This window comes from Trachurus trachurus (genome assembly GCF_905171665.1).
Source record: "Trachurus trachurus genome assembly, contig: scaffold_124_arrow_ctg1, whole genome shotgun sequence".
NCBI lineage: Eukaryota > Metazoa > Chordata > Actinopteri > Carangiformes > Carangidae > Trachurus > Trachurus trachurus.
Genome location: NW_028155240.1, coordinates 112,411 through 134,112, shown reverse-complemented (window position 1 = coordinate 134,112; position 21,702 = coordinate 112,411). Strand labels below are relative to the sequence as shown.

At 43.1% G+C, this 21,702-nt stretch overlaps 1 protein-coding gene across 1 annotated transcript; it reads right to left on the bottom strand.

Annotated features, from left to right (window-relative positions):
• Positions 1–1,423: 1,423 nt before the first annotated feature.
• LOC311007959 (lipoamide acyltransferase component of branched-chain alpha-keto acid dehydrogenase complex, mitochondrial-like) lies at positions 1,424–21,054 on the bottom strand. The gene is made up of 5 exons (XM_084001385.1): positions 20,924–21,054; positions 18,474–18,610; positions 14,305–14,496; positions 4,150–4,221; positions 1,424–2,037 (listed from the first exon to the last, which is right to left on the bottom strand). Exons 2-5 carry the CDS (start codon positions 18,606–18,608, stop codon positions 1,870–1,872), a joined length of 567 nt encoding a protein of 188 aa, XP_083857511.1. The 5' UTR covers positions 18,609–18,610; positions 20,924–21,054; the 3' UTR covers positions 1,424–1,869.
• Between the last annotated feature and the right edge of the window lie 648 nt (positions 21,055–21,702).

The following is a 21,702-nucleotide window of genomic DNA, read 5'->3' as shown; positions in this document are numbered from 1 at the left end:
CTGCGCGACAGTGAATGGTTTAGTCAATTTGTGAAGCCACTGTGGAACTGCCACTTGCCAATTAGCTCAGTGCGAGACAACGGTCTTTGGTTCTAGAGGTTGTGGGTTCAATCCTCAACTGATGCAAATTGGACATTATAAGGACAACTGTCTTGTCTTCCTATTCTCCTGTTTGTTGCTCAGAATTGCCTAAATTTGCCCAAAAGTAGCCTGGACCCGACCCATCGCTGCGCAGCAGCTATAATTTTTCTTTTCTTTTTTCTTGTTTGACCAGGGTTCAGACACTTCACTGTTTATGAGTCGGACCAGAACCAGAACCAGGACCAGGACCACAACCAGGTCCAAGAGTCCTGATCCAGATCCACATCCCCACACAAAACCACGACAGCGTCAACAAACAACAACAAACATTTCAACACATGAAACAAACAAAACAAAATAAAGGTCAGTATCAAAAAAAAAAAAAAACTACGACACCATCGTTACCCAGCAGCCCAGAGGAAGACGTCGGGACCGGGACCGGGACCAGAACCAGAACCAGAACCAGGACCAGGACCAGGACCAGGACCAGGACCAGGACCAGGACCAGGACCAGGACCAGGACCAGGACTAGAGACCAGGACTAGAGACCAGGACCAGGACCAGAACCAGGACCAGGACCAGAACCAGGACCAGGACCAGGACCAGGTCTCCCCTCAGGAGCTGGAGGAGCAGTAACAGTCAGACGGGTCCAGAACCAGGACCAGGACCAGGACCAGGACCAGAACCAGAACCAGGACCAGAACCAGGACCAGGACCAGGACCAGGACCAGGACTAGAGACCAGGACCAGGACCAGAACCAGGACCAGGACCAGAACCAGGACCAGGACCAGGACCAGGTCTCCCCTCAGGAGCTGGAGGAGCAGTAACAGTCAGACGGGTCCAGAACCAGAACCAGGACCAGGACCAGGTCCACCGGTTCATTTACACACAGTTCAGTCAGTCGGGACCAGATCGGACCGGGACCAGGACCAGAACCAGGACCAGAACCATGTGAAGTTCTGGTCCTGATGATCAGCGGAGACTTTCTGGACCTTTCACAGAGCGGTGGTCCTGGTTCAGGACTCAGAAAACCACTTTAAGCTGGACCAGATCCCAGACGGGTTCATCTGATCTGGATCGAACTGGTGGAACTGGACTCTGGTGAACCCGGGTCTCAGGTCTCAGACTCTGGTCCTGGATCTCACACACACACTCACACACACACACTGGTTCAGTCTCACTTTTGAACCAACTTCCTGTCCTGTGATTTTCAAATTAAAAGTTTCACCGATTAAAATTATTAGGATTAATTTTCCAAATAGAAAAAAAACAACAAAACTGGTCCGGTCCAGGATCCAGAGAGGGGTTGGGGGGGTGAGGGGGGGGGGGGGGGGGGGGTACCAGAGTCCAAACTGATCAATGAACTGATGACACACACACACACACACACACACACACACACACACACACACCCCCGACCCCCCAGCAAAGAGAATCCAGACCCAGACTCAGACCACCAGCACCTGAAGAGCTGAACCCTGGTTCAACTTGGACCAAAAACTACAAAAACCTCTAAACCTCCAACCGAGAGAGAGAGAGAGTGAGTGAGAGAGTAAGGGGATGAGTGAGTGAGTGGTTGTCATGGAAACGACATGATTGACAGGCTGGCCCCTCCCCCGCCGCATCGCGCCGCCGCCGCAACTCGCTCAAAGGCAACAAGGAAATGAGAGAAAAGAAGATGATGATGAAGGCAGCAGCAGCAGCAGCGGTGGCGGCGAAGGGGGAGAGGTGAAGGTGTGTTAGTGTTGGCGGTCCGGTTCCATCCGGTTCCATCCGGTTGGGTCCGGTCACTTGAGGTCCAGCACCATGCTGGCCGGGTTCTCCAGGTATTCCCGCCACAGGTTGGAGAAGCGGCACATGGTGGCGCCGTCGATGATGCGGTGATCCGCCGACCAGCTGACCTTCATGATGTGAGCCGGGACCACCTGACCGCCGGCGCCGAACCGGGGCAGCACCTGAGAGCACACACACACACACACACACACACACACACACACACAAACAAATGAAGATTTTTTTCCCCGCTATGTACATTATAGTTCAACATTTTGGCAAATTGGCCCATTGCCATAATCCCTATAGTCTTAGCAGCAGTAGGTTCGTTACCTTTAATTGTCGGTGCAAGCTGTTTTTAGAACGGCGGAGCAGAGCCGTGAGCTGCTCAGAGCTACGCTACGGAGGCTCATTATGGGATTTCTTGGTTCCCCTCATCAAACTCATCAAATACACAATCCAACAACTCCACAACGCTCTGGTGGACAAGTTTTGACCTGCACATTCACCACGCTATGAGATAATAACACAACGTTACCACACAGAGTTGTTTTAGAGGGAAATACAGAGACTGCTTGATGAAAAACTGTCCCTGAAGGCAACGTGCATCAGCGGTTTTGCATGAATTTCCCTCTAAAACAACTCTGTCTGGTAACGTTGTGTTATTATCTCATAGCGTGGTGAATGTGCAGGTCACAACTTGTCCACCAGAGCGTTGTGGAGTTGTTGGATTGTGTATTTGCCAAAATGTTGAACTATCCCTTTAATTAAAAAAAAAAAATCAAAATTTGACCCTCAATGAGTTGAGGGGCGGCCTGACGCTACTGCGACGCACAGTGATAATCTACCAGTTCTTATTACTTTGTACCCTCATCAGTGACGGCTGGTATCAATGGGCTAGTGGGGCTAAGCCCTCCCTGCATTACACAACAAAAGATGAGGAAAATATATTATATATAGCCTATATTATATTCTCTAAATAACATACAAAAGATTGTTCTAAGTCTTAGTAAAATCGGAACTGGCAACAATATTAAATAGTTTCAAGAAAAACACAGGATATCTCTAAATGGGCTAATTTTAATCAGCCCCAGCTCACCGAGTCTGCTCTCATTCATTTTCCGACTGTGGATGATTGACAGGTCTCATGTCCCGCCCTCGCCATTGACCGACTGTTGGGGCTAATTTCATTCAGCCCACAGGCCGATCGGTTCTGACCAATCAGCAGCGGGCTGACGCAGGGTCAGTGATTGACAGGCGTCATGTCCCGCCCCCTTGGTTTACTTGTCATTGGGGCTAATTTCATTTAGCCCAACACCGCTGTTTCCAGACCAATGACAGGAACCGGAGGAAAAGTTGTGTTGTTGTGGGAGGGAGAAGACAGAAACAGCGGCGCTAGGCGCTAGCATCACAGGCAGCATTACTTTACTGCTCTAAATTATCTTTGCTAACATGAACGAAGTGGAGAATCTAGTTTCTAAACTCACCGACAGCACCAGACTTAAATGACATGGCGATAACAGACCAGAAAGGCCGTCGACATGAGCTGCATATATCGTCTTTTTTTTTTCTTTTTTTAAATTGAGCAATATCGTCGGGTGTGTGTGCGTGCGTGCGTACGTACGTGTGCGTGTGCGTGTGTGTGTGCGTGCGAGAGAGAGACTGTGTGTGTATGTGTGAGATAACCAGGTGAAGTTTTTATTTTTTATTTTTTTCTTTGGACTAGACCCTTCTACTTAATGCAGTGTGTAGGCCTAGTTAGTTGCTATACTTTTGTGAGATGGGATAACCCTAACTTTTAGCTGTGTTAACCATTTAATGGGTATAATTATTTTTCATATTTATTAGCCCACCCAACTAATTTGACCACCAGCCGCCACTGACCCTCATCATCTAACGTGTCGGCGCTCAGTTTATCAATAAACAACGTCCTATGTTATTATAGCCCATAAGTTTAAAGGAGAAGTGTCGTTTTTAACAACCTGGACCTTATTTCTGACCGGGGCACCGAGATGCAGCCTCTAAATAACATTATCTGCCCCGAAACTCGTTCATTTCAACAGTATTATGTGTTAATTCACTAGCTCTAATTACCTTTTTTTTAATGGCCCCCACACATTTTGAAAATGGCCTAATTTTTTAGACCACGGGGGCCAAAATTGCCCCGAAAATACTTTCTGAATTTCTTACCCTGCACACACACACAGGAAGGGGGCGGGGCTTGGCTTATCTAAGTACTTTGATGTTTGATGTCTGTGGTGTGTTCATGGGTCGTGGGAAAGTCTGCAACTCACCTGCATTTTCCCCAGCGCTCCGATGGAGACCTCAGGAGGGAGGATGACTGGTTTGGCGTACGTCCCTCCGATCTACAACACACAGGAGAGAGAGAGAGAGAACATGATGATATGTTCTCTCCATGGTAACCACCCACTCCACAATATATTTAAGCATCTTAAAAGCTGCTTCAGTGAGCGGTTAGTGATGCCTCAGTGTTCTACTGAACGACTTAGACGCTCCTTTGTTCCTGCAGCAGTCAGATATTTGGTAACACTTTCCTTGAATAGGTATTCATAAGATTGACATAACAGCTGTGATGAACATCAATGAATACTTATGACAGCTGTCGTTAAGTGTCATTCAGTAAGTTATGTCACTTTTAATGCAAAGTTGACATTGTTTGAGATGTTTTTGTTCTGACAACTTGACATAAAGACAATTTAAACTGTCATAGCAGCCCTAATTGCCAAACTTTAAAAATTATGTCTTATTATTAAGTTTGGCAATGAGGTCTGCTATGACAGTTTAAATTGTCTTTATGTCAAGTTGTCAGAACAAAAACATCTCAAACAATGTCAACTTTGCATTAAAAGTGACATAACTTACCGAATGACACTTAACGACAGCTGTCATAAGTATTCATTGATGTTCATCACAGCTGTTATGTCATGGTTATGACAGTGTTATGTCAATCTTATGAATACCTATTCAAGTAAAGTGTTACCGATATTTTAACCACAAATAGCGGTTGTCTGTTGTTGTTTTTTTAAATCTTCTGGAGGTGTATATTCATTTATTTATCCTTGCCTATATTAAAATCAATTTAAATCACTTGCTTTGAGCAGCCTACTCTGTCGTATGAAGTATCCAATCATGGTGATAAGTTTTGTGCGATGGTATGGAAATGTTTGTATTGTTTGTTAAAGGGACAACGAGGAGTTTTGGAAAAGCGAAGTGTTTTCACACTACATTTATGAGCCTCCGCACCGTGAAATTCTTTGACCGGCGCAAGACAGACTCATGTTTTCATTCATCAAGAATTAAAGTCAGAGGTTGGAAGACGATCACATACCGTCGTAGTTCCCACCATAAACGGAGATTCGGCGGCGTTATTCTCATGACTCGCCACGAAACCGAAAGTAAAGAAACCTGCATTTCCTCCACCACTAATAATAACAAAATAACGATAGAGACAGAACGATATATTCATCTAAAATGGAGCCATTAATAAGTGGTAACGTAGATTCATCCACATTAACATGAGACTTTTTTATAACCAAATAGGAACTCCTCGTTGTCCCTTTAATATTAATTTAAATCACTTGCTTTGAGCAGCCTACTCTGTTGTATGAAGTATCCAATCATGTTGATTGTCAAGTTTTGTGCAATGGTATGGAAATGTTTGTATTGTTTGTTAAGTGGATGTATGTGTTTTTATTGGGTGGTAAAGCAGTTTCCCCTTCAGGATCAATAAAGTTTTCTAATAATATATAAGCAAGCAATAAAAATTATGGATCAAAAACCAATGAGATGGCACCACTGCGGCATCCTGAGAAAACACAACCTTCTTGCATTTGAAAACTTTATAATTTACTGTTAATATCAGACTGGTTTTTAAATGTCTTCATAACTGTGTATCAGCCCTGTTTTCTGCACTGAAAAAAAAAACGCTGTAGCTCAAGCCGAGTAAACACACGAGCCTCCTACTATGGCGACTGCATTGTTCCCAAGTGTACAACATCATTTGGACAGTCTGCCTTCTCAATAAAAGGGGTTAACCTGACTTCCGGTGCGGTGCTACAACAAGATGGTCGCATAACAGCGAGCTCCTGCAAGTCGGTTTGGACAAAGTACCTCCTATCAATATAAATAGCGCTGATACCGTTTCAATTTAAGTATGGACGGAGGGAGAAAACTAAGGAGTCAGAATGACAAGAATGAGAGTGATTCACAAAACCCAGAAGTGACCGAGTCTACTGAGCACGAGGAAAACGACGACGACAACGGAGAAACAATGCTAGGTGAAGCCAGCACTGACCAGAACGCTCTGCTTCAAGCTCTAACAATGCTTCATACAGAGTTAAAAGACTTTAAACAAGGAATGAGACGAGACCTGGACGAATTTAAAAACGACGTCAAGAAAGTTTTGAAAGACGACCTCGCGGAGTTTAAAGGTGAAGTTTTGCAGGAGCTCCAGAGCCAAAATGCTAACATAGCTGAGGCACAAACCCGAATAGCTGATGTGGAGTCGGCCTGCTTGGAGATGAAAGAAACGCTACTGGCGGTGGTGAAAGAAAACACGCAGATGCGGGACAAAGTTGTCGATCTGGAGAGCCGTTCAAGAAGAAATAACATCAGAATTTACGGGGTGCCAGAAGAAAAAGAAGGAAGATCTGTCATTGAGTTTGTTAACGAGTTGTTTAAACGCCACCTGGCCCTGCCGGAGGGACTCGAGCTCCGTGTCCAGCGGTCACACAGAGCATTGATCCCAAAGCCAGCTGCTGCTGCCGCTTCCCCGAGATCAATAATTGTTAACTTTTTGGAGTTTCACGTTAAAGAGTTGGTCCTAAGGAAAGCGTGGCAACAGAAGATTGAGATGAACGGCAAAAGACTTTACTTTGATAACGACTACGCGACAGACGTCATGGAGAGGCGCAAGACATACGGACCCATCAAAGCAGCTCTGAGGGAGAAGGGGATCCGGTACCAGACGCCCTACACGAAGATGCGGGTGCACTGGGACTCCGGTCTGGTGATATACAGCACAGCGGAGGAGGCAGCACGGGACATGAACCGACGCGGAATCAGGGTGAAGGTGATGACCAAAGTAAACACCGCCGCGGCCGCGGAGGAGCGTCTGAACGCAGCGATGCCATGGAAACGCACCACCAGCACTTCTGACAGCGCAGCTCAGCGTGCAAGGGAGAGGCTGACGGAGTTTAGACGAGACACAGACCAAGGGAACCACAATGGATGAAAAGATATAGGCTACGTCGCCGGGTGAACCCAAACATCATTATAATTTTCTACTTCAAAAGGATATTTACTTTTGTAATATAGAGTGTTAGTACACACACATCTGGGCCATATTATATAATGACTCACGACTTAAGTTTATAGATCAGTAAAACCGATAAGAGGGAGTGTTTTGTAGCAAGCACTAAATGTTGGACAATTCTAGTATCTGTGGGTTTTTTCTCACAACTAGGGAGGGCCCCTACCACAGTGAGGCACTAAACCCTCCTCCCACCAACAGGGACCACAAGGGATGGATAAGTACATCTCCTTTTTGGAAGCCACTTTGTTCAGTGTTCAACTGTTGTTCTTTGATTATGTTTTCTATGTTCAGAGTTGGATTGCCGCACAAACTCATTAGAAATGATAGAGTATAATACTAAAATACTGTCGTTGAATATTAATGGTTTAAATAATCCTGTGAAACGTCAGAAGGTGATGACAAAATTAAAGAAGGATAAATCACAGATTATTTTTCTACAAGAAACACACCTGTCTAGTCTGGAAAGTGAAAAGCTTAAAAGGTTTGGCTATACCAACTCATTTCATAGTTCATTCCGCCATGGATGTAGAAGAGGTGTGATCATACTTATCCCCAACACAGTGAAATTTGAATGTATCAAAAAAATTAGTGATAAAGAAGGGAGATTTATTATTGTGAAGGGAAAACTGGAAAACGAAATGGTGACACTGGTAAACGTATATGCTCCACCTAATAGTGCAAAACAATTCTTTAAAACCTTATTTGATACCATGATTTTAGAAATGGATGGAGTATTAATATGTGGTGGTGACTTTAATATTGTGATGAATAGTAATCAAGACACGACAAACAAGAATAAACATACCAACCATGTTACGAGAATGGTCAAGAGAACACTTAAAGAATTTGGGATAGTTGATACATGGAGGGAGTTACATCCTTCTAAGAGAGACTACACACACTATTCACCCCCTAACAACAGCTATGCTAGAATCGATTACTTCTTTATGAATAAGATTGATTTATATAGGGTAAAGAAGTGTGAAATCCAACAAGCAGATGTATCTGATCACTGTGCGGTTCATCTTGAAGTCAATTTGAAAGTGCAGGAGAAAAATACGTTATGGAGGCTAAACGTGGGAATACTAAATAACAAGGCATGTGTGGAGGAACTAAAGAAAGACATCATAACCTATCAAAATGAAAATGATAATGGAGAGGTTACCCCTGTTATTTTATGGGACGCTCTTAAAGCAGTTATAAGGGGAAAACTGGTTGCTAAGACGGCAGCAATTAAAAAAAACAGAGAGGAGGTCTATAAAAAGGAAACGGAGAAGCTGTTTATAACTGAACAGCAACACAAAACTACACAGGACCCCTCATTGCTTCCAAAAATTAAGGAAATTAGGAATAATATAGATAAAATACTAACCACAGAAATTGAAAAGAAGACAAGATTTCTAAAACAATCCTATTATGAAGTGGGACCAAGGGCAACCAAATTACTGGCAAAACGATTAAAAAAACAGCAAGCAGATCGGACAATTCACAAGATAAGGGATACAAGTACGAATCAAATAATTTATGACCCCAAAGAGATTGCAACTCAGTTTATGAACTATTATAGAGACTTGTATAGCCAGCCTCCCTCTGCTGACCGCGACCAAATGAAAGCTTTTCTTGAGAAACTGGACTTACCATCAATTGGAAAAAATCAAAATGACCATCTGACTTCACCCATCACAAAAGCAGAGATAGAGAAAGCAATAAACAAACTAAAAACAAACAAATCTCCCGGCAGTGACGGTCTACCATCCGAATGGTATAAAAAATTTAATGTACAGCTTGTACCTCAACTCGAAAAATCATTCAACTATACACTTGAATATGGTGAAATGCCCCCTTCCTGGAAAGAAGCTGTAATATCAGTGATCCCCAAGAAAAACAACAGTGAGACCTGTTCAGACTATAGACCCATATCACTACTCAATGTTGATTATAAATTATACACCTCAATCATTTCCAAAAGGTGTGAATACTTTATCAGTGACATTATCGATGAAGACCAGACGGGCTTTATCAAGGGACGTCAAGCCCAAGATAACATAAGGAGAACTTTACATATTATCAACCATATTCTAAAAAAGGAAAAATGTGCAGCCTTAATAAGCCTTGACGCAGAAAAGGCTTTCGATAGCGTAAATTGGACTTTTTTATATCAGGTACTTGAGGAATTCGGACTTAATGACAAAGCAGTCAGATGTATTAAAACACTTTACCAAAACCCGACCGCAAGGATAAGAATAAACGGCAGTCTGACTGAGAGCATAACTTTAGGACGATCTACTAGACAGGGCTGCTGTCTCTCTCCAACCTTGTTTGCAATTTTCATAGAGCCCCTGGCACAAGCAATCAGGCAAAATAGAGATCTTAAAGGAATAGAGGTCGGGGGAGAGGAACATACCATTGGACTTTTTGCTGATGATGTGGTCTGTTTTTTAGAGGACCCAGACACATGCATCCCCATACTAATCAACCAACTAGAGATGTTTGGCTTTTGTTCTGGATACAAGCTTAACTTGACCAAAACACAGATTCTAACTTTCAACTACTCCCCATCCAAAATTATACAACAAAAACATAATCTGAACTGGAGAGCAACAAAAATGAAATATCTTGGGGTCACTTTAACACAAAACATTGATGATCTATATGAAGTTAATTATGCCAAACTGGATAAGGAAATTAAGAGCGATTTGGACAGGTGGGCTATCCTTCCATTAGACATTGGTTCACGAATAGAGACCATAAAAATGAGTGTTCTACCCTGACTTCTTTACCTCTTTCAGTCACTACCCATTGAGATACCCGAAAAACAATTTAGACTGTGGGACAAAATCATTTCAAGGTTTATATGGAACGGTCACAGACCAAGAATCAAATTTGAAACATTACAGATTGGAAAGGATAAGGGGGGTTTGGCACTGCCAAACCTCAAGGGATATTTTCATGCTGCACAAATTAGACATGTAATTTGTTGGTGTGACAAAGATTATGTAGCCAAATGGAAGAATTTAGAAAAATTGGTTCAAGGAAGAGAAATTCAAAGTCTTATTGGAGACAGAGAAGAAGCAATGAGTGTAATTAAAGCAGATATCAGTGGAATGTTTTTGTTAATATAAGTCCTAAATAGTCCTATTTTCCGTCAGCAATCACTTACATGAAGTATTTCAGCCTAAACACGAGTCTCTCCGTCACTCTGCTCTGCTGTAACCCGAGGAGAAAATTTTCCTTGTGGGATACAAGTGTTATCCAATGAGGAGAGAGAACGGCATGAAGGGCTGTGTGTGCAGCCAAGGGATGCGCGTGAATGTGGTGACGTAGCACGAGGACCAATTGATGCCTGACAAGGGCGGGGGCTGCTAACTCATGGTGCGTTCAAAGAAACTCGTACTTTGTGTTTTTCCTTCCTGTGAAGTCATACCAGTTCGATCTGGTACGAGTTCACGGGTCGGAAGTTACGAGTGGCCGTTATAGGGAACTTTCACAGACAACAGGATGGTAAAAACACGAGCTACGGGTTACCTGGAACGCTACCAAGTCGTAGTTGTGACTTGAAGCTGTAACTTACGGTTTCAAAAGCCTGCCTTGAACGCAGCATTAGCCGAAACGGCCGTGAAGCTGATATCTGCTTTAAACAGGTGAATACAGTCACTCAGTTCACGCTAAAATTATGGTTTAATCTGGTACGAAAATATAAACTAGAGAAAGAGCTCGGACTGCTTCGGTGGATAGCTTATGACAAGGGTTTTGTCCCTGGTTCTCTTGACCAAAGATTTAAACAATGGATTCCTAATGGATTAACAGCGATATGTACAGCAATCAAAAATGGGAATTTCATGAGCTTCCAGGAGATTAAACAAAAATATGATTTAAGTAACCAAGATCATTTCAGATATCTGCAGATAAGGAACTTTTTCAATAAAGAAATAAAAAACAGTGTAAATCTGGACAAAAATTCAATAATCAAAACCATAATTGAAGCCTACAACGGAAAGAAATTCAGAATAATCTCTACAATTTATGGGCATATAATGGAGGCAAGAGGGAATACGACGACATATGTTAAACTGAAGTGGCAGAGCGAGCTGGGTGTGAACATATCTGATGATGAATGGTCACATATTTGGAAAACACAGCAGTCAACAACATCATCATGTGTTTGGAGATTACATTGCTGGAAAAATTTAATTCGATTTTTTATAACACCCAAAATTAGGAATAAACATACTAAATTACCACAGCCATGTTGGAGAAGCTGTGGAGATGTAAATGTGAACCATTCACATGTGTTCTGGCTCTGTCCTAAAATCACAAAATTCTGGGAAGATGTTCATTTGGTTATAGGCAGAATTTTGGGTTATGATGTATCCAAGTCTTGTACATTATTATATTTTGGTGTCATTACGGAAAATGTTGTGTTGAAAGATGATAGATACATATTGAAAATTATGTTAGTAGCCTGTAAAAAGGCAATCACAAGAAAATGGTACAAGACAGACCCACCGTCACAGGAAGATTGGCTGAAGGTTATGGACGAAATACATATTATGGAACAACTGACTTATAAAATAAGGACTCAAGAGGATCAATACTGCCGGAAGTGGGAGAAATGGACTGAATACATAAAAACGACAGGACAAGGACCATCACATTGACATTGAAAAATGATCAAACTGTAGAAACATGGTGATCCAACATGTTCTTTTTCATATTTTATTTTTATTTTATTTTATTTTTATTTGTTTGTATTGTTGTTGTATAATGTTTATGCAATGCTAAAGAAAAACAATAAAAAGAAAGTGTCAAAAAAAAGGGGTTAACCTATGGAACACTTTACCCACTCACCTGAAACTGGAGACTGACACAAACTCGTTTAACAGAGGATTAAAAGCATGGTTAAAAGCAAAACAACAATGCTCACATGTATAAATATGGACGTTTTCAGTGTTACTACTTTTACTGTTAGGATCATGATTTCTGTTTGCTCAATCTCCTCTCGTTGATCTTGTGCTCTGTATTTTTTAGTATGTTACTGTCATGATGTAGTGTCATGCACTTGGTTTTATCTAATACTGTTGATAATATGTTCTGTATTTTTAGATTAGCCGCCTATGGACTGGTGTTGAAAATTAGCACTTGTGCTAAACACACTCAAGCAAAGCATCTGGTCTGTCCACTGGAACAGTCTCAATGTATTTGTGATGTCCATATCAAATAAATAAACATAACATAACATAACATAACATAACATAATCTAAAATGGGCCCATTAACAAGTGGTAGCGTAGATTCATCCACATTAACGTGAGACTTTTTTTATAACCAAATAGAAACTCCTCGTTGTCCCTTTAACTCTTTCGCGACCACACTAATTCCTCAGCACATCCGCTCAGGACCACATGTTTTTGGCTATTTGTTTACCTTTTATCTCACGTCGAACCGAACTATGTACGTCACCTAGAAACAAACGGTCTTCACTTGGTTGAAGAGTGACTTTACAACGTGCTTCTCGAAAAAACGGCGAGTTTTTCTGCCGTTTCGTTCGTGAGTAAGAAGGAGGAGAAGAGGGCTGGGTTTCTCCAAAAACGGAGCTCCCGCTCTAGTTTCAGAGAAAAACGCACTTTTGTGTCAAGTGGCAATCTGCTCATTTTACCGGTACTCTGCAGTGTGGCGTCTCCCAAATCATTTCTACGGCTAAATAAATATATTTGTAGGTAAATCTGGGGTGTGTGGCAGCGTGGAGAGCAGCGGTGCAGCAGTGTGGGTCTCTGGCCGCAGCGCAGCAGCTCCGGGACACTGCTGTGTGACTGGCCGGCGATGAGTGCTCTGGGGCGGGGGCGGCCGGTCACAGCCCCCGCTGCTCAGCGCCCGCTCCGCTGCACCGTGAAAACAGCCGTGATAACGGGCTTTCAGATCCGAGTCTCCAAACCAGAAACGTTTGTAAACAACACCGGAAAAACTCGCCAGATTTGTCGTCGGTCGCTTTTGTCAAAAGAGGGTTTGGAAAGTCGCCAGATTCAGCGAGAAAGTGGCAACACTGTAGCCGACAGCCGCACAGCGCTGCACGCTGTCCCCACAGCAGCGTTCAAAGAGAGCGATTACTCAAACAAAACCAAGATCACACAGTTTATAAAAAAACATTATGTTTTGGGTTTAGTTTAAAACAGTTTTACATATCAGAGGACTACCATATTCACACACAGGGTACCTCAGAGTGTCTATTATCGTAATCTGTAAAAAAACGGTTTTGACGAGTTTGCTCGTCAGTGGTCGTGAAAGAGTTAATATCAATTTAAATCACTTGCTTTGAGCAGCCTACTCTGTCGTATGAAGTATCCAATCATGTTGATAAGTTTTGTGCAATGGTATGGAAATGTTTGTATTGTTTGTTAAGTGGATTTATAAAACGGAAAGGTGAAATCCGCCCATCTGATTGGTTGTTAACTGTGGTATATTGAGCATATACCACGGCTACTATTCTAAAGCCTTATCACAGCGTAGGCTATCACTCCGCCTCAGGCACGTATGACTGGTGTGAATGGAAGTTGTTGTCATGTATCCATGACAACGGATTGTTGCAGTCCGACGAGTCCGTACAAATACAGCTGATGTTTTTACGATGTTAAAAAATGGACAAAAGTAGTTGAATTGACATGTTTAAGGTGAACTTTCACCTCCAGAGGGTTAACAATGGTAGAGGGGACTGAGCAGTGACTTTCACCTGAAAAAAAGCGGAGGAAAAGACGAGATGCAGAGCTACTTGGAGCTAACGTCTGGAGAGGTGGGACTATTTTTTCCACAGTGAGGCTATTTTATTGAATAATATGTATTTCTGGTTGAATGAAACTACATTAAATTGATTGCGTATCCCTCTTTCATATTGTCATTATTGGTAACCGTTTTATAAAAGCAATATATCACTCCAGTCCGTGGTCTATGCTCATTATACCACGGCTAAGGGGCGTTGTTCGGCCTGACGCGAAGCGGAGTATGTGTTTTTATTGGGTGGCAAAGCAGTTTCCCCTTGGGGATCAATAAAGTTTTCTAATCTAGTTCTAACAGGTTGTGGTTAGACCGGGTCTAGAGTCCGTCTCGGCGGCGGCTGGACTCACTGATCCGATGTTGGACAGGGTGAACGTTCCCCCCGTCAGCTCCGACGTTCCCAGCTGCCCCACGGCGCCGAGCGTCTGCAGCCGGTTCAGCTCCTGGGCCATGTCCAACACGCTGAGCAGCTGCACCTTCTTCACGTTGGGGACCAGCAGACCCTGACTCGTGTCCATCGCCAGCCCCATGTTGTGAGACGCCTGAGGGCAAGAGACACGGTCACCACGGCAACCACACAAACAACAACAGCAATGACGACAACGACGACGACCGCAGCACCTGAACCTGGAGCATCAGTGACTAGATAGAAAAGATGTGAAGCATTTTATAGCTACGCTGCTACAGGATTAGACTTCTCCTCTCCTCCCCTTCCCTCCTCTCTTCTATTCTCCCCATCTCTCCCCTCCTCTTCTCCTCTTCTCTCCCTTCCTCTCCTCTCCTCCTCTCTTTTACTCCCCTCTTCTCTTCTCCTCTCCCCTCCTCTATTCTATTCTCTTCTCTCCTCCTCTCTTCTTCTCTCCTCTCCTCTCCCCTCCTCTAATCTCTTCTCTCCTCTCCCCTCCTTTCCTCCCTCCTCTCTTCTCCTCCTCCCCTCTTCTCTTCTCCCCACTCCTCTTCTCCTCCTCTCCTCTCCCCTCCTCTCTTCTCTTCCCCTCTCCTCTCTTCTATTCTCCCCATCTCTCCCCTCCTCTTCTCCTCTCCTCTCCCCTCTTCTCTCCCTTCCTCTCCTCCCCTCTCCTCTCTTCTCATTTCTTTCTCTCCCTTCCTCTCCTCCTCTCCTCTCCCCTCTCCTCTCCCCTCTCCTCTCCTCCCCTCTTCACCTCCTCTCTCTTCTCCTCTTCTCTCCTCCCCTTTACTCTCTTCTTCTCTCATCTCCTCCCCTCTCCTCTTCCCTTCACTCTCATTTCCTCTCCCTTCCTCCCCTCTCCTCTTCTCCCCTCTCCTCCTCTTCTCTACTCCCCCTCTCCTCTCCCCATCTCTCCTCTTCTCCCTTCCTCTCCTCTCCCCTCTTCTCCTCTCTTCTCCCCTCCTCCTCCTTCTCTTCTCCTCTCCCATCCTAGTCTCCTCTCCTCTCCTCCTCTCTCCTCCCCTCTCCTCTCTTCTCATTTCTTTCTTTCTCTCCCCTCCTCTCCTCTCCCCTCTCCTCTCCTCCCCTCCTCTTCACCTCCTCTCCTCCCCTCTTCACCTCCTCTCTCTTCTCCTCTTCTCTCCTCCCCTTTACTCTCTTCTTCTCTCATCTCCTCCCCTCTCCTCTCCTCTCCTCTCCTCCTCTTCTCTCCTCCCCCTCTCCTCTTCTCTTCTCTCCTCTCCCCTCCTCTTCTCTACTCCCCCTCTCCTCTCCCTTCCTCTCTCCTCCCCTCCTCCTCCTTCTCTTCTCCTCTCCCATCCTAGTCTCCTCTCCTCTCCTCCTCTCTCCTCCCCTCCTCTCCTCTCTTCTCTCCTCTCCTCTCCTCCCCTCTCCTCCTCTCTCCTCCCCTCCCCTCCTCTCTTCTCTTCTCTTCTCTTCTCTCCTTCTCTCCTCTCATCTCCCTTTTCCCCTTCAATTTCCATGTTTTCCACCCTGAGGTTTCTCCAATTGTTTCCCTGTTAAAAGGGTTTCCTGAAATCATCCTTGTGGTGTATTTGTAAGATTATGTACAGTACGTTCTCTCTGTAAAATACGATCTATCTCATTGTAACAAACTGTAGAGTCTTGCTATGCACCATAACATCCTGTAAGAGATTCTGTTAATAAAAAACAAATCTTAAAAAAAAAAAAAAAATTGGAGTTTTTCCTCAGTGGATGTGAGGGTCTAAGGGCAGAGGATGTTGTTATGATGGGATGTAAAGCCCTTTGAGACAAACTGTTGGTAAAAACGGGCTATACAAATAAAACTGCCTTGCCACAGTCACATTTAAAACTCTTATTATATGGATTTGCTCATCTAGAAAAGTTTGTATCTGCTCTGAACAACTGGGGTAAAGGTAAAGGTGGATTACGTGATCCTGGATGGCAAAACAAGGGATTTAACTGGGTCCACGTCTTTAAAGAAAAAGTTTGAATCTACAATGTAGAAAATAAAGAAGTCCAGTCTGGACCGGTCTGGGTCGTACCTTGTAGGTGATGTTCTCTCCACAGCTCTGGTCCAATGAGGCGTTCAGGATGGGGAAGTGCAGGAGTCCCAGAGAGGCAGCCTGAGCCAATGAGAGCACAGCATCAACGTCAGCGCCAAACATCACGTGACCAATCAGCATCAAGGTCGCCCATCAGGCCCCCCTAAAAAATTTGTGTAATACCTATTTTTACTTTGACGTGGTGTGTGTTTGAAAACAGGGTACAAAAAATGTCCCTATCAGGGGAACGTTAGTGATTTTTAACAGGATCTGAGGGTTAAACATACATTTGCAAGGCTAAGCTTAAAACAAATGTGTATTTCTGTTGCAGGTGTAAAATTGTGGCATTCACAAAGCAAGGAACTGAAAAGTTGTACAAGTATGTCTCAGTTTAAGAAAATGTTTAAAAAAGAAAAGATAAGCGTCTACAAAAAAGAAGAAGGAGAAAGAGAAAAAGAAGGGAAAAAAAGAAAAGATAGATAGACGAGTGGTGTCCACTGCTATTTTGTTTGTTTTCTTGTCACTACTATGTTTCATCATCTTTAATATTTTGAAATAGAGTATAATATTGGTGTTGAAGTAAGCTAATGTAAGTATAACAACAGAGAGGGGCAGGTACTATACGTTTTCTTCATCCTGCTCCTTTTCATTCATGGTGACTATGTGTACATTATGTAAATATGTGCAACCCTGTGTATACCATGAATGGAATAAATCAAAATGAAATGAAATGGAAAAAGTGCTGCTGCACATCGTTCCAGGTCGACGGGGCAGAACATTTAAAAGCCTTTTTGCCCAGTTCCATTCCTGCATCTGTATAATGTCCAGAGAACGAAGGCCACATCGGCTGAGGTTTCTACACGTGTGTAAATACAAATATGTAGGCAAAAGTCCAAGAATAGATGTATAAATAAAAGTGACAGAGTGCGGGGGGCTCACACTGTGTCTCCACCACCCACCTGTGGATGTCCTCAGGTAAACACTGCAGACGGTTTCCTCCCATGTCGAGCCACTGGAGCGCCGGCAGAGCGACCACGCAGTCCGGCATGCCGGTGAAGTCCTTCATGGACAGATCCAGGTGCTGCAGGTTCCTCAGGTGTCTGATCTAGAGAGGGGACACAGAACAGACCTGAGACCAGCAGCTGGACCAGAACCTCTGGAGAACCCCTCCACACACCCACTGATCAGACGAGTTAGGTGTCACATGAACCTTGTTATTCATGTTAGTGCTCGTGCTTCATGTAGATCCTGGTTCAAGTTCTGGGGCCGTATTTACAAAGCATCTTCGAGGCCATTTTAGTCTTAAAGGGATAGCTCAACATTTTGGCAAATTGGCTCATTGCCATAACCCCTATAGTCATAGCAGTAGGTTCGTTACCTTTAATTGTCGGTGCAAGCTGTTTTTAGAACGGCGGAGCAGAGCCGTGAGCTGCTCAGAGCTATGCTACGGAGGCGATTTCTTGGTTTCCCTCATCAAACTCATCAAATACACAATCCAACAACTCCAAAACGCTCTGGTGGACAAGTTGTGACCTGCACATTCACCACGCTATGAGATAATAACACAACGTTACCACACAGAGTTGTTGTAGAGGGAAATTCATGCAAAACCGCTGATGTGCGTTGCCTTCAGGTACAGTTTTTCAGCAAGCAGTCTCTGCATTTTCCTCTAAAACAACTCTGTCTGGTAACGTTGTGTTATTATCTCATAGCGTGATGAATGTGCAATGGGCCAATTTGCCAAAATGCTATCCCTTTAAATATCTGGGGGAGTATGAGTTATTCTTAGACTTGAGAAAGTTGATAAAAAGCTTTTATTCCTAAGTTTGAGAGTTGGACTAAATTCCACAAATTCTCAGCACTTAAGACTAAAATCCTCTAAGACTTGGAAGTGACATCTAAAATTCAGTTTACGGCACATAGTACTGTGGTAACTCAGCTCTGAGACCGGCATTTAAGATTCAGTCCTACACTTCACTAAAAGTCTGATTAAGATGCTTGATAACTACCTTTTAAGTGCATCTTTCAGTCAATAATTTGTTTTACTCATTAAGTCGACTCCTATCCGGCCCCTGGTCCGTACCTGGTCAGGGAGGTGGTCCAGCTCCCGGTTCATGGCCAGCTCCAGTCTCTCCAGACTCTCACAGCCGCTCAGCTCCTCGGGAACCACCTGCACTCTGTTGTAGCTCAGCATCAGCTCTCTGAGCCACGTCAACATCCCTGAGACCAGAACCAGAACCAGGAAGACACATGGTGAGACCGGCTACAGGGTCGGTCTTCTAAACCCAGGGGTGCAGATCCGATGCCAGGATTGGGGGGGACACAAAAGTGATTTTTTTTGTTTGTTTTTTTGTTTTGCCCATATGCAGCTCATACCATGCCGCCATAAATCACAACTCCGCAGAGTCTCGGCATATCATTCAAAAAGTCCTGCACAGGGAATCATTTATTGTGCTTATACCTTTCTTGTTTATTTGTCCTAAACACCCAACAGAGAGTATCACTGCTGTTATATTAGTAAATTATAATTTAAAGGGTCTCGGACATATAATATCTACTCACGTTCTTATCTTTCGCCTCCCACCGACCCTCCCAGATCCCCAATTCTTCTCACCATCTTCCCTTTCTCCCAGTGTATGGAACTTTATGCATGATTAAAAAATATGAAGCCCTAAGATTGAGGGGGTCGTTTTTTTTTAAAGCCTGCTGATATCATCGGCGTCTGAGTAAGAAACTACCCATCATTTGCATTGTAGTGGAGGAGACTAGAGGTGGAATGTGGAGTCAGAAATATATAGGGCTGACCCAAAAAAATCGAAGCTTCGAAGCTTCGTTCGTTGCCATGGTAATCGATCTTTAAGTCCGTGATCGATTGTTTTTTTTTCTTCCTTTTTTCCTTTTTGACACTGGTTCTCATCAGCAATTGTTAATTATTAAATTATTAAAATGAGTAGGCGACTTGGCATCCTGGAAACCTGCTTGATTTATGAGATATGCAGTGTTTGTTTGCCATTACTTTCATTATTTCCGCTACGACCCCCCCCCCCCCGTCAGACGTGACGATCGCGCACCCCACTGGCTGTCGAAGCTTCGATTAAAATCGATTTTATGTACGCGAAGCTTCGATTATCGAAATATGATAATCGGGTCAGCCCTAGAAATATATTTGTCAAACATTATTTGTTCCACCATTTCAATAATTTCTTTTTCGATGTGAGGAATGTGAAGCCTGAAAATACATTTGTTAAATTTTGAATAGTTTGGGGTATTTTTATTGGGGGGGACAATTCATGTTTTTCAGAAATCCCCCCCGGGATCTGCACCCATGCCTAAACCCCCTCTTTGACCTGTCGGAGCTACTACTGACCGATCTGTTTGGGGATTTGGAGACAAACACTCACATCAGACCAAGGGCGTCATTTATGATATTAAAAAAAAAAAAAAAATTACTTGATTAATCAAACAATAATCGATTATTAAATTAATTATCAACTGTTTTGATAATCTAATAATCAGTTTGAGTCGTTTCTTAAGAACAAAAGTCCAAATTCTCTGATTTCAGCTTCTTAAATGTGAATATTTCTGGTTTCTTTGTTCCTTTATGACAATAAACTGAGTCTCTCTTTGGTTTGTGGACAAAACAAGACATTTGAGGACGATGTCGTCTGCTGGTTTGAGAAACACTGGTTGATGCTTTTCAACATTTTATTGAACAAACAACAAATCAATTAATCGTTTAAATAATCGACAGATTAATTGATAATGAAAATAATCGTTAGTTGCAGCCCTACCAAAAAGTAAAATAGTAACTGAATTACTACATAATAACAGTAACTATTGAGTTACTTTTATTTCATAAAATGCTCAAATATGTTAGACTAGTTGATGGACCGAAAAAAAAATGTATAACGTAAACTTTAACAGGTGTAGCCTATTACTATTTTCTGATGGGACTTCTTGAGTCAAGTAACGGCGCATTTTATTGTCAGTAACGGTAACAGCGTTGTAACGGGGAAACAGTAACTTTTTTGATTACTGTTACTGAAAAAAGTAGCGCCGTTATTTCATGACGTAGACGTAGTAATCCCTGGTCATAATTGGTCAAGTCCATATTCTGCACAGAAACATAATGAAAAGAGCCACAAGGCCAAGAAACAGTCTTAAACGGTTGGTTCATCATATAAAAGGAGAAAAGACACTGTCCCAAAGAGGTTATAGTCATATCACTGAGTTAAGACTTATATGAACACAAAAATATTGCTTACTTCTGCTTTAACACAAACATTCTGCTTACTTCTGCTTTAAGTTCATTTTACTACTGTAACGAATATGAAAATGACAAAATAAAGAGGTAAATAAGCCTTGTCCTTTTATCAAAGTTAATAATTTAGCACTTTTCCACGCATACGGTGACTTTTTTGCTTTAAAAAATCCCTATACAGACAGATATCTTAACCCCCCCCAAATGTTTAACCCAAAGCTACGCCCCTGCATCAGACCGAAGACTGGACCAGGACAATAATCTGTAGATACCTTCCACTCCTCCTGCTCGATGCGGAGCACCAGCCGTCCGTCCTCGGTCTGCAGCTTCTGTCTGAGTGGAGCCAGAACGGCCCGGTCCTCCCAGACCCCCAGGCTGAGTCTGGAGCGCCGCTCGGTGCCGCTCCTCCTCCTCTGCTGCTCCTCCTCGTCCTGCTCCTCCCTCCTCCTCTTGATCCGGGTCTCCCACAGAGCTCTGACCGAGCCGATGGAGCCGCACACCACCACGCCCCCCACCATGGTGACCACGACGACGATGACGTCACAGCGCCGCACGGGGCGACAGGCGAGATGACCTCTGACCTCTGAGCTGCAGCCTCGCTCTCCTCCTGATCATCCTGTCGTATTATCACCAGAGGAACAAACACAAAACATTTCATTTCTTTGATTTCATTTCTATTTGACTAAATAAATTGTAAAGAAAACCGTTTTTTAATTATTCATTTAATTGAGGCCTGTATTGAGGCCGCATTTTGTAATAATGTAATTAATTTCACCTCATGATGTAATATTTTGTAAAATCTGCCACAGTTTGTAATAAAATTCTTAAACACAATATGTAATAAACTTTGCTGCATTTTGTAATAAGTTGTTACATTTTGCACAAAATTATTATTAAAGTTTCTATATAAAAAAGTGCAACACTTGTATTTTGTAACTAATGCAATATGTAACAACTTTTAACAAAATGCGGCAAAGTTTATTACATATTACGTTTAACAATTTTATTACAAAATGAGGTGAAAATGTATTGCATTATTACATAATGAATA

Excerpts from the sequence above, each read along its gene's own strand:
- LOC311007959 (XM_084001385.1), bottom strand. The coding sequence starts at position 18,608 with ATGTTGACGTGGCTCAGAGAGCTGATGCTGAGCTACAACAGAGTGCAG. Across the intron at positions 14,497-18,473 it reads TGGACCACCTCCCTGACCAG|GCGTCTCACAACATGGGGCT; the intron begins GTACGGACCAGG and ends TCTTGCCCTCAG. Across the intron at positions 2,038-4,149 it reads GAGCGCTGGGGAAAATGCAG|GTGCTGCCCCGGTTCGGCGC; the intron begins GTGAGTTGCAGA and ends GTGTGCTCTCAG.